This window comes from Tauraco erythrolophus, chromosome 3, assembly GCF_009769465.1.
Source record: "Tauraco erythrolophus isolate bTauEry1 chromosome 3, bTauEry1.pri, whole genome shotgun sequence".
Classification (NCBI taxonomy): Eukaryota; Metazoa; Chordata; class Aves; order Musophagiformes; family Musophagidae; genus Tauraco; species Tauraco erythrolophus.
In genome coordinates this window covers 81,576,275-81,594,213 of record NC_141467.1, presented here as the reverse complement: position 1 = coordinate 81,594,213, position 17,939 = coordinate 81,576,275, and the positions used below count along the sequence as shown (strand labels likewise).

Sequence of the window (17,939 nt, the reverse complement as noted above, 5' to 3'; positions counted from 1 at the left end):
CATATTTCTATCAGCTATACATACGATTCATCTGCAACTGTTCTTCTCTGTTGGTATCCGTAGTACTTCTTGGCTTATTCTCTGAAGTAAAGTTTCCTCCATCCCATCTGTGTAGCTGAGCAGCAACTGGGACAACTGGAATTGGTGGCAGTTTCTCCCTCCAACTGGGACCATCCTGATCTATTAAAGTCTTTGTTATTCTGAAAGAGAAAAGACTTTTCATGTATTTAACTCATACATCAGTAACTTACACCCAAATTAAATAATGCAACATTCCAATTTTGCAAAAAACAACTGAAAAATTATCCTTAAGACTAATCCAAAATCGTCACAGCAGTCAACGGTATTGCACTCATTTAAGATTTAGACTTTTTCCACTTTTTAGAGTATTTATGCCAGCATTTAGAAGACAAAAAGCTGGCTTCAGCATGATCTGTAAACACTTAAGCAAATGACTGATTTTGCAACTAAGCTCTAAACGCTGCTTACCATGTGCAATAAATAAATAGGAAAAAATTGATGTATTTATTTTGCTTACTTTTCTCAGCTGTTCATAGGTGTTATTTGTAACAAGTGTAGATTACAATATCCTCAAAGTGTGGTACCTAAATTTGCCAATGTCAAATGTAACCTCTACACAATTATTCTCTCAATAATCAATGCAGGTCACAAAGTAGGTATTAAGTTGCATTTTACAGAACAGTCAGAAATTCATCAATCAATCATTCTTTAGCCTCATTTAACAATGCAAAGAAAATATATAAAAACTGTTTAGTCTTTCTTAAATCAATATATATATATACACACATAGGTAAACTATTTCTGTGCAGGAGAAGTTAAATCCAAAATCCACTCAAGCAGGACTTCCCCACTGCTATGATACATTTTGCAGAAAGACCTGTAAACATAATGTAAAGCCACACAGGACTTCATGGTTCCATTACAATTTTTGTAGTGTTTTTTTAAAGCAACCTAAACAAATATTAATCAATTACAAGACTGAGAATAATAGTGAGATAAACATCTTCTAATATCAAGATGAGCTTAAGAGTCAAGTTCAACTGGTGATAAGCCTAATGTCTATCAAAGGAAAATTCTGAATTTAGCAAAGCAAGTCACTTTGGTATTATAGCAATTAAGCCTGAAATTTGTACGTTAGGTGCATTTCCATCTAACACAGGTATAAAAAACATACTACATGAATACACATCCAAAAAAAACCCCAAAACAATGAACCTTGAATGTGACATTGAAGAAGAATGAAATAGAATGAACATAAATGACTCAAGTTTTCTTTTAAAATATTTTAGTAATGGCTATAAAACAAAAAAAAAAGCCTCAGTATAATACTATGGCAACAGAGTCAGAGCACTCGAGATCAAATTCTTTTCCCATTAGGGTCTGATAGCAAAACCAATACAAGAAGCAGCGCCTGTTCTAATCTTCTTTATTATAAAACAGAAACCACCAAAATATTTTGAAGAACGTTATAGATTAAAAAGGCTGCTTGTAGAGCTATAAAATATGTGATTTTATATATTACATACTCCTGCATGAAACATGCCATTTCTTGTATTTTTGAATTGAAAGTAAGTTTCTTCGTACACAGAATATCACATTTCATTATCTAGTTGCTTTTTTTGTTTTCTAAGTGAGCAAGACGAATGTTTTTTGGTGTGTTAACTGCATATGCCCTTCCAGGGGCTCCCCTCTACCTGTGTCATTACTAGCAGTATTTTATAGGACACACCAACGAAGCAGCTTGTTCAAGTTCTGTTTTGCTCTAATTTTACTAAAACTTCAGGGTTTTTCATGATAGTATGAATTCAGTTGTTAAGAAAAATGTGGCACGTCATCATAAATTAAAGAGCCCTAAGATTTACTCAGGTTATTTTATTAGAGAACAAAACTGTACACTTCATATTAAGAAGACAATTCACTACGTTTAGGTATTTCCCACACAAAGTAAGAGAGTAATTCTACAGTAAACCAGGGTCCCACTGACTTTCTGTTTAATTTTTCCCCATTTATCGTAATGGGCTTAAAAAGTTGGACAAAAACCCTGATGTAATTCATCAAAATGAACAGAAAGAATCCTGCAGTCTTTGATGACTGATTGACTTCTTGTAATAATGTAGAAACAGTCTTTTGTAAAAACATGTACCTCTATGCCACAGTTAGTTTAAAAAGCATAGGTATCTCGTGAAAACGCTGGGACAAATACACTAATTCTCCAGCACCAACACCCTAACTTGACTCAACAATCTTGCAGTTTGAGTTTAGCACAAATTTATTTGTACAGTACAATACTCATATGGGACTTTGTAACAAAAGCTCCCAAGCTATCTAATGCAATTTGCTAACTGATACTAGCGAGGGGCTGAGATAACTGGAATGAAACTTCCATTCAGTAAATGGAAATGCATAAAGATATTGTCTCACATTAGAGCTTCTGTATTTCTAACAGTGAAAAGCAAATTATAAAACACTCAAGAGGAAATTAAAATACACAAAGCAGGAAATTCATGGATGTTCACAAAGCAAGGAATATGCCACTAATTAAAAGCATGCTTGAAATGCATTTTCCTGTGACCTGGCACACACCATTAAAAGAAACAGTCCTTCCAAGTCATCTAAAAATCACTTCAGGATAACCAATAAAAGACACAATTCAACATCACATAAACAACATGATAAACATTCGAATAACTGTTTATACTCATTTTCAGTTGACTTTTCATAAAAATATGTGCTTACATTGTTAATTATTTCCTTTTGATTGCAAAATGATCAGGTAAAGGCTTTACATTATCAGGTAAAGGCTTTACATTAAAAATTCTACTTCTTTCACGTAAATCAGACTGAACACCCATTTGATTCTAAGATTTTTGTAAAGCCTGCTTTTTAGGTAAGTACAGAAAGACATGCCTTATCATGATTTATCAAACCCACCCTCTGATACAAGTAGCATGATGAGTTTTTCCCGTCATCATCCAATTTCCCCCAGAAACTTAAAAATAAAGAAATCCTCCAATAAAAGCAGGTTGTTAAGATCTGACATTCCTAATATTAACAAAATTTGAATTACATTTTGGGCTTGCTGCAGCAGAGTAACTATCATATTTTGTTAAAATTCATTTTTAGAAAGGTGTTATTTTGGAAAGGAAAATTAATACTTTGGTAAACAATTTTAGCTTAATTCACAAATGATAAAATATTACAAAATAAATGATAGTAAAAGTTCAATTATGCAGGAGGTCTATGCTTTAGAAACTAAGGATTTGCAAGCAAAAATTAATTACCAGCAGAAGAGAAGGAGGAAGAAGCAGCTGAAATAAGGTGATGGGTTGCCAGGGAGGTAAGAGTATGAGCAGTGAAGCTAAAAACATAAGGAAGGCCTAGAGAGGAGAAAAGGAAGAGTGTTAAGGGAAAAAAAGGAAACAAGCTTATTGCTAAGCAAGTTAAAGTCAAGGAGAAACATGAAAAGAGTATCTGCAGATAAAATAAGCCAAGAAGATTAAAAAAAAGTTTAATAATCACAGAGATACCAGGATAAGCCATTATTTCACCAATCCAAGAGCTCTATTATCAGCATGGATACAGGAGACCAGTAACAACTTGCTGTGTTATCAAAACTAAGACTTCTAAGAGGACATGATGAAGCGTCATGATCTCCTTTGGCCACCTCTAGTCAAATAAGCAGAATTTAAAGATATTACAGACTTTTCAATGAAGTAATAATGTAAGTTCTCATGGCCTTGCCTTAAAAAGAAAAAAAGGTACTAGATTCCATTGTTAAAAGTTGCATGCATGTGGGTTCCTGGTCAATGATAAATGGCTGTTCTGCTTTCATAAATTCTGGTTTTGCCCACTAAAAAAAAAAAAAAGGAAAGAAAAGGGAATGGAAAATCCTATTGTTCACACATTTAAGTACTTACTACATGTTAACGAGAACGCAATTACGATAGTGTATACATTAATTCTACACCACTAAAATATAATAATAGAAATTGAGATGTCTCTCTTGGCAGCAAAAATTAATGTTGGAAGTATGAACACTTACATTAAAAATAATATTCAATTATAATTCTTACACTTCTAAGCTTTGTTACCAACCACTGTATCAAGCTACTTCAGTCTTTACAGAACTGCAGCACACTGAAGGATTCACACTTAACATAAATTTCCAACTGCCACAAGAAGAATGGTAATATGAAAAGGAAACAGCAATGTCAGGAAAAAGTGTAGGCCATAAAGCATAACTTTATGTAGCTTCAATACAAGCCAGGAAACAAAACAAGCTGAAGCATCAGGGAAAACAAGCCTTTAAAATATTACATTTTTAAAGCAGAAAGTGACCTACCACTGGCAGAGGAAAACTGTGAAGCTACGGGGAAAAAACTAGATGAAACAGCCAATCCTCTAGTTACAACACAATAGTTGTGGCAACCCTGCCTCTGAGGGATACAGAACAGAGGGAGCATATAAAACAAATGAAACTGAATTCTATTTTTCCATTTGGACTGATATGAGTAGAAAACTTGTAAGCGGAATTACCTATTAGCACTATCATTTGCTGCTTGGATGCTGCTGTCTATTTGTAGGACCGTTTTATAATCAATGTATGCCTGTCGATACCGCTCCATAGACTCATTTGCCATTGCTCGTCGTAGAAGAGGCTTAAGGGAAAATGGCTGAAGCTCCAGAGCTCTGCAGAAAACAAAAGAAAAATCCAGGACTGAAACAGAATAACTGAAATAATGTTAACAAAACGTATTGACTATTTTATGATAAATACAACTATACATAACAACTTTGTGATTTCAGATGGGCCTCACAGTAACATAATCACTGAAAATGAGACTAAGTGGTACGTATTAATACTCTAAATGACATTCAGTTACAAAATTGTTAGTGTTTTTACTAGAACTTACTCTACTCAAATCTATCTTCCATCTGGAAAACTACTTTCATCGCCAAGAAAAGATTAACGTAAGGGCAGCTGTTTAAGAGCAAAAACTATTTTTCTTAAGTCATGTCTAGATCTTTGGGGATTTCAAGAATATGCTGTTATTGCCTACAAGATTTTCAGTTCTTATTCCTTACATGGAAATATGCACATAAAAAATACATTTAGTAAGACATGAGTATACACTTGTCTTTTTTTGGCTTTTAGGTTCTGTCTGTTTACACTTCTGATTGTGTGCCTGGTCAACACTGAGCTCAGCCCCTGACACTGTGCAATCAGAACTCCCTCCAAACACCATGCACTTTTCCAGCAATACGAAGAAGCAGTCCACAAAGGCTTTATTTATTAAAGACTACCTTTCAATGACTCTTGCTAAAGAGAAAAAGAGACAAACTTTGAAATACTGAAAGTAAGATGTGTCTAGTCAATTAGATTTCATGGATTCATAAAGTAAGGCTGAGAGGTCCCTAGTCCAACCTTCTGCTACAGGCAGGGTCAGCACTGAGATCAGACAAGGTTGCTGAGGGCTTTATTCAGTTGGGCCTTGAAAGCCTCCAAGGCAATCTCTGCACAGCATCTCGGGACAACCTGTTGCCGTGTTCCCCACTGTTCATGGAGAAAAGGTTTCTCCTAATACACAGTCTGAACCTTGTGTGGTTTGATTTTTCCCATCGTCTCTTGTCCTCCCACAATGCACTGCCAGAAAGAACGAGGCTCCATCCTCTGGATAATCTCCCCATAGGTACTGCCTGGCTGCTTTTAGGACCCCTGGAAGTCATTCTTCTCTAAGCTGAACAAACTCAGCTCCTGTGGCCTCTCCTCTCCAGGCAAGTGCTCTAGAGTTCACATCCACCTCTGTCGCAGAGGTGAGACACTTCACTGAACTTACTCCAGTTGATCACTATCTTTCCTGTACTGGGGAAGCCGAAAACCAACACAGTTATCATAGATGCTGTCTAACAAGTGCTGAGTGCAAGGGGATAATCACTTCCCGCAATCCACTGGCTGTGGTGCTGCTGCTTATACAGCCCAGGAGGCTGCTGGCCTTTTTTGCTGCAAATTGGCTTTGCACCACTACTCCTCCTAAAGCTAGAGAAACAATGATTTCTAGAATAAACATTTCCATTTCATAAGTATTTTCAACATTCCCTTTCTCTTCATGTTGCTGAATGCATTTGAAAAATCCAACAGTGTGCCACATCATAGCTCTTACAAAACCTCTGCAAAAACGCATGACATTCTGTACCGCAGAAGAATAATAATGCAATTTCAGGTTCCTAACATCAAGAATGAAGAAAAACACAACCATAAGTAAATTCAGGGGAAGACAAGACTGCTTGAAGAATAGCATCAGTGGGAATGGAAAACTACATTTCCAGGGTAGAATGCAACGATAATACAGTGAGGGACCAAACCACACCACAGTACTAAACAAAATAACATAAGTGCATAGGAGCCCTATTTCCCTCTCTGTAACATGAATCAAAAGCACTCCCATTCAGAGCCCTGAGACAAAGAGAGACCCCAACAGAGGGTTTCTGATACACTTCTAAGCCCTAAATATCTAAAACTTTATAAATATTCAATACTTATTTTTGTATCACGAATATAAGCACTATGCTATTTTTTATTTTGAAATCAAGTAATCTATTTGAAGATCACCCTTTATGTTGTGTTGCCTAGAGTAGATTTAATGGACATTGCCTAATTCATGTGTGTCTGCAGTTCTGCTTCCCAGTCTCTAAATTATTTCTACCTCTGTCGTGTTCATTAAGCATCATGGGTCTTTCTGTATCCAGAAAATATGCACATTAAGAACACAATGATTAAGTAGTAAGTAAATAAGTTTCCAACCGGTAAGAATACAAAATCCCAGACCTTTGTGTTACTGATTTCAGCTGAAGTCTTACATACTCCAAACCTCCTGAATAGAAAAATGTGATGGCTGTTAAGTATGTCATCTTATCAGTCAGCTGTCTATGGTCCTGCATCTATTTTAACAAAGTATTGTTAACAAGTCCATTTTTTTCAGACGACATTTTCAGAAAACTTTTCTGTCAGGTAGAATATATACAGTAAGTCAACTATTTAGCTAATACAAAGTTACATGAACATTTTTAGTTTTGTCTTTTTTTTAATAGTTGGGTTGTGCTGTAAAAAAACCCAATTAATTAACATCATTTCTAACTGTCTTGGGATCCCTTTTTGCACCTTAAGTCTCAGTCTTACTAAATCTATGAACGTATAAAAAAAGACATCTAGAAATACAGTAATAATTTAGTGGAAGGCAGTGTTTGGAAGCTATTGAAGGTGTCTGATCCTCTCAACTCCTGTATCCTTAAAAGCCACAATAAGTAGAAAGGATTTTAGCTCTATTCCTGAAGAGTTGTAATTACTGTTTATAACCATGCCAAGCATATACTTAAAAGAAAACAAACCAAAACAATAAACCAGAAAACACACACATACACACCATACAAACACTTGAAAGCAATTTCCAACACTGTGATAAGCATCTAGCCTATTAAAGCTCTTACATATAAATTACTACAGAGCATCGTAGTATAATGCTTTTATATTAAATGCTTTTATATTAAAAATTTTAATCCTGCTACGCATTTCTGTGCTCACAAGTCTAACATCTCTCCTCACCCAGTAAGAAAGTAAGTTAAAAGTTACTCCTTTCCTAGGTTCCATGCTATTGTTTACATAACTGCCAAAGATATCTGTCATTTAGACAGGGAATCAGACTTCATTGAAGACTGTACTAAGTCAAACTGCAGTAACAATTTATCAGTTAAAAATGTTTACTCATCATCAGGAATGTTGCTCTACATGGGAGGTTGTAATTTACCTGTTACAATCCTGAATGCAGTCATTGCAGTTGCCTTCTTTGAGGTAACATGCTGCTCTGTTTGAGTACAAGATACTTAAATCATCTGGACTTTGTTCTCCTAAAAGAAGTTACAATTAAAAATCAAAGAACATTACTAAAATGACACTCAAGAATTAAAGACTTGCCTACTGTAGGTTGCACTGCAGTGATACGGTCTGCTGACAATGCAAAGCTATAAAGAGCTTTTCTTTATCATGTCACCTAAAACTTGTAATCATTCAAACACATAAATAAACGCTAACAGCTCTGCCCCAAGGAGTTTAAAAGACTATTTCATGCATCTTCCTGTATTTTGCATTGTGTAAATTATTCTCTACCGACAATGACAAAGAATTTACTGCACAGTAACTCCTGCCAAAAATCCAGGGATAGACTAGGTCAGTTCATTTGTAGTTTCTCTACGTAATCTAAACAATAATCCTAGATTTAAGCACAAACTGATTGCACTCACCGAGACCGATGACATATTCAATGGCTTCCGAGTATTTGAGCACCGCTTCTCCAAACTGCCCACTCTTAAATAACTCGTTTCCTTCAGTTTTCAGTTTTGCTGCAGTAGAAGGAAGTGAAGTAGAACTGTCACCACCAGCCGACCGAGACCCCGCTCCGTGCGATCTGGGGATCTTCTCGGCTTCAGGGCTTTCACTCTTTTTCTCTCTGTGTAAATAGCCGTTAACTTCACCTTCATGGTCTGCCAAAGGCTTCTGTGGTTTTTTCTCTGATGTGCCTTTTTTTAACCCGCTGTCAGGGGATTCCTTTTGCTTCGGTGCCTCCCTGTCTTCCGCCTTACTGCCACCGCCTTTGCTGGGAAACTTTCTCTGCGCGCTCCCCATGGCCGCCGCCCGGGCTCCCAGTGGCAGGGCGCTTTCTGCCGGGAAGTTAAAGAGCGGAGTTAGCGCTGCATCAGCAGAAGAAACTATCGTCCTGGCAAAGGAGGGGTGCGCCGCCCAAGAACGCGGCACCAAATCCTGCAGGAATCCTGATCGTGTGAAGATTTATTTGCCTCAGAAAACACCTCGAAGAACATAGGAAAATTCTTGCTTACGAGTAGCTTGCAGTTATTACTGAGAACTATTACTATGAAATTTCCCTCTCCTTGCTCGGCACCTTGAAAACCCCTGTTCTGTAGTGTCAGAATGGTACAGATTTCACCTTCAAATTAACTCTTTAAATACTGGCTTTTACAATACTGATACTTCGATTTTCCATGGCCAAATCGAAATGCTTGCATGGTAAAATTAGAACACGCAGCTAACAAACCAGTAATGTTGCACACTTCAAAAATCTGTGATATAGCATGGAAAGGATAAAAGCTTATAAACCATTCTCAAAAAAGTTTAATTTCAACGTAATGTCAAAAGCCTTTTATAGAAACTTCTGATCATTCAACTTTCACTATTGTTTATTATCAATTTTATTAAGAAAAATAATACACTAAGGGTTTCAGATATTAACATATATAATTCCATTTTCACCAGAATTCCTAACAGATAACCACCACAGTATTAAAATACAGATTTCTGCAGAGAGCCTGACCTCTGATACTACCAGTCACACAAAGGCAAATCTGTGTTTTGGTACTATTAGGATGCTGGGTTTCACCTTCCTGTAACTTGATGTGCTCATCTGTCCCACAGAATTCTTTAATGGCTTCATATATCGCACTGGTACTTCCCATTGACTCGAACTAAACTTCTGAAGCTGATGGAAAATGGATGAACTCCAGGTTGTTCTAAATTACAGAAATTCTTTTTTTAATGCATAAAATGTTACTGAAACCAAACTGAACAGGAAGGGAAAGCGTAAGATTTTTAAAAAGAATAGATTCTCTAGTGCCTAACAGACAAAAGCTCCAAGTGCACCCTTCCTAGCTGTGGTCTCTGTTTTGAAATACCGTCTTTAAAAATAAGTTCATACTCCTCAGTGGGAAACAATTATAAGATAAATCTATTCTACCCACACAGACTTTTTAATAAAACTTAACTAGTTAGTTTTTAACTAACTTAAAAAACTTAACATTTTAATAAAACTACTTTTGAAAATAAATTATTTATATTTGAGACTCCTATCCATCCGTGCATCAAATTTTGCAGTCCCAAATATGTCAAAAAAGGTTTAAAAACTATTTGGTAGTGAAGATGAGGGTAAAAGACTAGCTGGGCAGATGAATGAAGACAGTGGTACTATAACAACAATTTCCGTAGGATACATGCTAAAATATTTTTATTCTACATCTACCAAAACAGAGAATACTCTGCATACCTTCTAGTTTTTGTTTTTGTTTTTGTTTTTTTTTTTTTTTAAAAAAAGGAGAAAACAATTTTAAATGTCACAGACAAATAGGTGACAGGACAAATTTTTAGAAAAAAATCTACAGCAAAACACTCTTGAAGAGCATCCCAACTGCTAGAGACAAAGAAAAAGCAAGAAGGGCAGATAATGTGTGATGCAAATGTGAATGTCATTAATGAAAATGTCTTTTCCTAATTGCAGAAGAAAATTTCCTGAAAATGAAGTGCACAGAACCAATCCTGGATTAAAGAGGAAACATGTATAGCATTTGGAGTCCCCCTTAAAAATAAGGATAATCATAATTAACTTGTTCAGCTGTTAGGTTATGTCGATTGCCTTAACATTTCTCGACTGAGTAACCACCAGGCACAAAATTGTACAGATCTATTTCTCAAACCTAATTCTTACTGTCTTTCAGTTTCAGTGTTTATAACATAAACAAGATTCCTGTATTGGTCTCTACAGAAAAATGTATTCAGGACTTCGCCCTAAAAACAAATAAGCCCCTAATGAACTTTTGTAAAAAAAAAAAAAAAAAAAAACAAACCAAGGAAAAAAAGGTCTAGCTACATTATAAATTCCAAAGGAAAATTAAAGAAAGGTACTGAAAAGTATGGATAAGATTTTGAGCAGAATGACAGCAAAGCCAAACTAGAAAGAATTTTAATTCATGTTAGTACTAAAATAATGAACTTAAAATGAAGGACTGTCCTAAAACAAAAGCTATTGAATACTCCAAAAGGAATATTTGAAGGTGGTGGGGTTTTTTTTTGCAATGGATGACATAATCTTTCCTTTAAAATTAACTTCCAGCTACACAAAGTATTACAATAAAATTCTAGTCACAGAAATTACTACAAATTAACATTTGGATAGGTGCGAATTCATACATGGTGAAAAGGCCAGGTGAGTGAGGATACAGAACAGCCAGTAAGCATTGACCAGTAGATAACATCTCAATTATTTTAGAGCCCCAGTGGCAGAGGAGAGCAGAGAGCAGTACCAGGGATGCTAAAAATACAACAGCAAGCACAGCTGATGGCTTGAGTCGGAAAGAGCTCAAACTGTCTCCTACCCAATACACTTTGCTTCTCAACAAATCAGAAACTTCAAAATGCAAATCTAAGACCTTACTCACTGTTTGCTGTGAAAAGCCAGGAAACATTAACATATATGTTGAAGAATTATCTGTAACATCAAATAAATGTTTCATTATTCCACATGGAATAACTCAAGAATAAGTAAAAATGTAAAGACAAAGAATCCAGTTTTATTTGAAGATGTCCATTTCAGAAAAAGTGTTTAGAAAATCAACAAGAGAAATTCAAAGAATGTTATCAACCCATATTTGTTTCGAAAAGCTGTAAATCAGCCATTATGATGACAGCTCCATTTATCTAAGGGCAGAAAGCTTACCACTTCAGAGAAACCATGATACGTGGTCAAGACCAGTTGACAACACAGTACTTAATTCATCAAGGATGCAGAGAGAGTTTTCGTACCTATTCAGCTCCTAACAACATTCCCCCAAAACAACAATCTAGTGCAAGAAAACAAAGTCACAACATAGTGGGTTGACATGAGGAGATGCTTTTCAAACTAAGATTGGTTCCAAAACAGCACTGTCATGTTCAATGACAAAGACCTTCATTTGGTGCTATCAAGTAGAAAACAGACTGGAAAAAAATCGCAAAATAATTCTCTCTAGCCAACTGCTGTGGCATCAAGTAAATTTAATACCTCCTAGGTAGTGAAACTAGAAGGCAGATGAAGGATTTAACACAAAGAAAAAAGAGGTGCTCTGATGCTTCAATACCAAGTGTCAGCGTACCAAACCAGCAATCTCAAGGTGCACAAAACAGCAGGATATGTACAAAAATAAAATATACATATATCTTGAATTGGGCAAAAGGTGTCATCCAGAAGAAGAATGTTCTCTTCACCTCTCAAATGTAATAAACAAGCCATGCACAAAGAATGGACTCTCTAGTCAACTTCTTTTTCCACGGTCAGCTCACAAAACATAGTTTTGTCTGTTATGAGGTTTCTTGTATGTGCTTGAAGTACATGTTTTAAAGAGATCTGTTGTCAACTTTAGCAATAACAGGTTGAGAAATTATTTTAAAGCTAACTTAGACTTTATTTGTTTAAATGCGCTCTCCTTTTTAGGAGTAAATATTTACTAAATTTCAGAACTATTTACTACAATATTTTTTAAAATTATCATAATAGATAAAGTAAATACCACACAATTCAGCAAATTTTTAGGAACTAAAAGGGGCTATTTAAAATAAATTTATTTTATTTATCTTTAAACTGTATTTATCAGTTGAGATTATAAGTTCTATAAACACATACAAAATATCAGGCACTTCGTCAAGTACATACAAGATTTTTAGTTTTTACCATGGCTGAATACTAATTCTTACAGTTTCTAGGACATAAGCAATTTTCTGTTTCTACTGTACAAAAAGGATTTTTATTTACTTTTGCTTTCAAATAAACAGAAGATGAAGAGAGACTATACTCTTTATTTAGACAGTTCTGTTTAAAGCTGAGAAATCAACTCTTAGCACTAAAGAGAACAAAAAGTATTTTGTTGGTTTTCTGCAATTTCTAAATGATAAGTTTAGTCAGAATGCATGCAGCCTACCAACTAGAATGTAAAATAAATGTGACGACATGACTGGACTACATGGACTACTGTGGACATGACAAGATGTATAGAGAAGACATAGGAAATGCCTAATCGACTAATTGCTGTTAGATTCACAGAAACATATCAGATTTATTGAATAAGTGAACTGACTTCGTATTTGTTTCCAGTTGTACTCTAAAACACAAAGTAATCTAGGAAGATGCTGGCCTCCTAAATTTCAAAAATACTTATGTATATCACATAAACACATTTGACATTGACGTCAGTTGACAATCTTCCCTATGTTTAAAAGCCTAACCTTTCATCAACAGGAGTCTTCCTATGGAGCTAGAAGGCACTTAGTCATCTGAATACTCCCAATGGAAAGCAACACCACATTAACTAATATTTAAGACTAGGGACATGATCCATCCTTTCTTCCAGCACTTTAGCTGAGGAGACTTAGTGGTTACCTACCGATTTTGAAAACATATTTTCCTTAAATCTGTGTGCAAATAATGCATTATTAAATCACACATATACAGTCTAACATTCACAATTAAGTTGGAAAACCCAGACTGATTTAATTACAAGATAAAGAACTGCATAAGCCATGGAAAACACAAAAGCCACAGTTCTCATGCCAAATTACCTTAAAGAACCAACAGAAAGGAGAATGTTTGGAAATCAACCCAGGGATGTTGCTCTGTTGCAGGCTGGAGCCCAGAAATGCAGCTGAATCTCAAAGCAATCTACCAGCGCAAGCCTCAATAGCCCCTGCTGCCTCACTGCTTCCTCCAAGTCGTGTACTCTGATTATGCCAGTGGCTTCATCTCAGCAGTCTTGTAGTTAGTCACACACTAATCCATGAACAGGACCTGCACTTCAACTGCTTGTAAACTACATACAGTACAAGAATTACCTGTGGTTTACCTCTAATACATACTTTTGGAGCACACAGGTGATCTCTTACGTTAAAAACAAAACAAAACGATTGATAGTTTTCAAAACAAACAAGCAAACAAATCAAATTATATGCCACTTGGTAATTTTTACAACCTTTGATCCAATCAAGGGAGGAAAAACACAGAAGAAAAATGGGAAGGCAGGAGAGCTGCACGAGCGAAAGAGCTGAAGAACACAAAATGTTTACTAACACCAGAAGAAACTCCCGACTGGGTCCACATTAAAGGATAGGTATAAAATTACACAGGACACAGGGAAGTAGGTGATTTATAGCAAAGTTTTCCATCTGTCTCTGTTATACACTTTCTAGAAATAATTCCAAAGATGTGTAATAAAACTGGATTCTAGATTTCACACTCAGATCTACTTTAAGTAGTGAATGTAATTTTAGTCTTCAAACAGGCAAAATTCTTTGCAAGCAAATATGGATGAATTGTTTGAATACGCATTGCAATATCAAAGGCAATGATATTTTTTTTCTTTGGGTTAAAACTAAATAGGAAATGACATGACATTACTTTTATCTCCACTGCTTTGTTCATGTTCTGTATTTTCCCCTCTGTCCTCATCATCTTCTGAATCCTCTATATCTTGAATAAGTATTCTTGTTCCTTTGCCTTGAGTCTTGGATACAGGCTTTAAACCATGCAATTTCTTTTCAATCTCTAGCAGATTTTTCTGCAATAAAGAAAAAACAACAACAGCAGAAGCCTTTTTTCATAGGTATATAAATTGTAATTTATATACGGAAAATAAAATACATTATGTTAAATAATCCACATAAGGTCCTGAAGAACTATTGAGATGTTACCAATATAAAACCAGAGAAAATAAATGTGACTTTTGGAAGAGTCAGTATCAAAGCCAAGATTAATACGCAATTTCTATCTCTTAGAAATTCAGAAGATATCACACAAATAAATAAGTACTTTTCTTGAATGAAACTGCTTAAGCAAAAAAAAAAAAAAAAGGAAAAAAAGTAGATTATACTGTTGTGGTACTGGCATGGTCTACTCAGAAGAGACATATGGAAAACGGTTATTTCCAGAATCTCCGAAAAAGCCTAAAATCCATTTATCAAAATTTATGCTATGGAGAATTTGGTGTCTGACGGATATCTGATGAAGGAGTGTAACTGATAGAATTAGAACCAAAAGAGGCAACAATTCCTTAGCAGTGTAGCAGAAGGACCCTATTGAATAATGAAAAGGTTTACTCCCCTTGTAAGAACTGCAAATTAGATGACCAAACAGCCTCTCATTCCATAAACATTTTTGATTACTTAAAAAATATTCCAACCGCACTTTGCATTTTCAGAGCAGAGTACAACACACCCAACATTATGCACTATTCTGAACTGAATTCAGTGTTGTACAAGGATGTGCCATCTCAGTACTCACTTCAAGAAAAAGATAAAACAAAGACAGGAACGAGCAAAGATTCATGTGGACAAAGTACCGTGAAGAATTCCAGTTACTGACAAGAATATTACCTTTATTTTAGTGACTCTGCACATAAACGTTCGCTCTGCATGTGTTCCATACATGCATATTTATCTCAAGAGGGTTTTGAAGATCCTCCAAGCAAAGAGCAAATCAAAAAACACCCTGCCAAGTACTCTCGTCACCTCTAGATGCCTCAGCCAAGGCATAATAGCTGGCACAGATGAGGACACACATTTGCTTTCGGCTACGGAAGCATTGCTCAACAGAGCTGCTAACGTATTTGGATCTCTGGAAGAGCCTACTCAAAATGAGTAAGTATCTTATGTCTGGTATTATAAGAAGTCTCAGTACAGCCTATTTGATAATCTTTGCACAAAGACTGCTGTGGAGTTTGTCAACACAGACTCACAAGCTATTTAGTGGTTCAGGCTTGTAAACAAAAAAAAGCCAAAACATAAGCTCTTTTAGAACTCAAATCTGGTGAGACAAGTGTTTAAAAAGAAAGGGAAAAAAAAAAAAAGCAAAGCAGGCAGGTTGATTCCTTGGTTGATGTGAAACTCAGGAGCTATTCCGCACAGGAATCTAGCTCCAAGAACAGCCTAAATGGGATGGATGCTGTATGTGGTGAATTTGACATAACAGGCTTGGACCTCTCTCACTGGTGCAAGTGATCAAATAACTCCATGGAAAGAAGTAGCAATCAGCAAGCTGCTAGCAGCTCAAAATGTGTCAACAGTTAAGAGCTGAACAGAATTTCAGGTGATGAGGCAATTTCACAGCATCCGGAAGTCATACATTAAAAATTGGGAGGGTAGCAGTATGATGACTCCTAATTAACAGGCAAAGAGCAATTCAGTAAGGGAACTGCCTAGTACTGAAGATTCTCAGGACATGTAGACTGCAAATGCAAGGACTGGGTTGTAACCCACAAAACAACCCTAAGATGACACCAACGAAGTGCCATGAACCAATCTTCTCCTAAACAGCTGAATAGTAGTATAAGGACTACATCCTGACCTTGAGTTTGCAAAGAAAGCATCCAGCTTTCTTAGACCTAAAATTGGCTAAGAAAGGTCCAGATTCATCAGAAGAGATGAAAGGTTTTTCATCCTAGTCTGGAGGTGAGAAATGAGGATTTATAACATCACACTGAAGTGAGGACAGAACCCAGGTCCTCTCCTTTTGGGTTGACTGTACCACTACGACAATAAAAGCTTAGCATCTCTTTTGAATTTTTCTTGTGAATTACGTGTCAAACTTAAATACGCCTATCCCAATGGATCTTTTTGAGAGAAATTTCCAAATAACTTTCATCAGCTAATACACTAATACTGTAAGCACGTTCAGCAGCAAAATTTTAGGCACCTAAATTAAGTTAATAGAGAAGTCTTGAGTGCCTACAGGTTCTTACAATTAAGTAGTCAACAGAAGATCTGGTCACATTCAAGTACCTAATTCCCACCACAGGCACCTATGAGGTCTTAGGAAACTAATCATCAGCATATTAGATCGAGTATGTCCTCAAAATTCAAACAGTATGACCTGTACTCACTTTATGCTACAACTGCATACAACCTTTTTCCAGTCCTATCCCCCTCATTTATCTTTACCTTAGCTATAGCGTTTTCTGGTTCAACACATAATACTTTGCTCAGATCCTCCATAGCTGTCTGGTAATTCTGCAGCTGATTGTGCACCGTGGCACGGCGCATCAGAGCTACAAAGGAACAAAATGTATTATCTGCATATTTAAAGCATAAAGCGGATAACGATACACTATTTTTTCTAGACATATTAAGTGTAAAACAGTTTTTAAAATTCCGCATTTCCTTCATAATTACTCTGTATTAGTCATAACTGTTCTCTTGATCATTGATGCAATTTCACATAATACCTTTTGAGATAGTGATCATGAATTGTGAAGCGTCTTCTAATATTTTTCCAATTTTTCCCCTCCTCCATGCAAATATAGTCAACTGCATTCAAGCCCTTGCCTTCAGAAAGGAATAGATCTGCAACTTTCATTGCTTTCATGTCACTTTTAAGGTAATTAATACTTCAATGTGAGTATTGTGGAAACAATGCACTGCACCAATACAAGAGGACTTATAGTCATCATTTAAAAAACAAGAGTTAGCCCCATGCTACTGCATAAGAATACCCATTACAGATGAACAGGATGGCCTGCATAAAACTTCTGTGACCCCAAAAATACTCTTAAATTACTTTGGGGAGCTACTCTTGTTGCTTTCTTTATACATGGACTTGATCTAAAGCTCAGTGAAGTCAACTAACAACATGAATGGATATGTACCATTTTATTTCCTAGAAATAAAATAATACGTAAAAGGGCAAGTTTATGTTCTACCTTACCTTTTACATTGCCAGGTTCCATATCTAGTACCTTCTCACAATCCTGCAAAGCACTATCCCAGTCCTGAAGCTTGATTTCTGCTTGAGCTTTGTTATTATATGCAGCTGCAGTGGGTATCACTGATATACTCCTGAAAAAAAAGTATTGACCATGGTAGGCTCATAGAAAACCTGAATGTAGAAACACTTCACTATTGGAAGCTGAAAACAGTATTATAACAATATTAATATTGATATTCTAACCATAGTGGTGGTTAGAAAATCCTTCCTGCGAGACCATCCACCAACTAGATTTACCATCTTCAAAAGTCTATGGCTTGCCCAGGGCTTAGATCTGAGATGTTGCAGAGAAGATACCAT

The 17,939-nt window shown here is 35.9% G+C and overlaps 1 protein-coding gene across 1 annotated transcript in view; it reads right to left on the bottom strand.

The window, feature by feature from the left end:
* Window positions 1-17,939, bottom strand: part of SPAG1 (sperm associated antigen 1) — a 51,194-nt gene that overhangs the window by 9,370 nt on the left and 23,885 nt on the right. The window contains exons 8-14 of the mRNA XM_086608768.1: window positions 17,580-17,710; window positions 16,817-16,923; window positions 14,280-14,439; window positions 8,317-8,733; window positions 7,824-7,923; window positions 4,558-4,710; window positions 25-200 (exon numbers count right to left, since the gene is read on the bottom strand). Of these exons, the coding sequence (XP_086464894.1) occupies window positions 25-200; window positions 4,558-4,710; window positions 7,824-7,923; window positions 8,317-8,733; window positions 14,280-14,439; window positions 16,817-16,923; window positions 17,580-17,710 (1,244 nt within the window). The remainder of the gene's footprint in view (window positions 1-24; window positions 201-4,557; window positions 4,711-7,823; window positions 7,924-8,316; window positions 8,734-14,279; window positions 14,440-16,816; window positions 16,924-17,579; window positions 17,711-17,939) is intronic.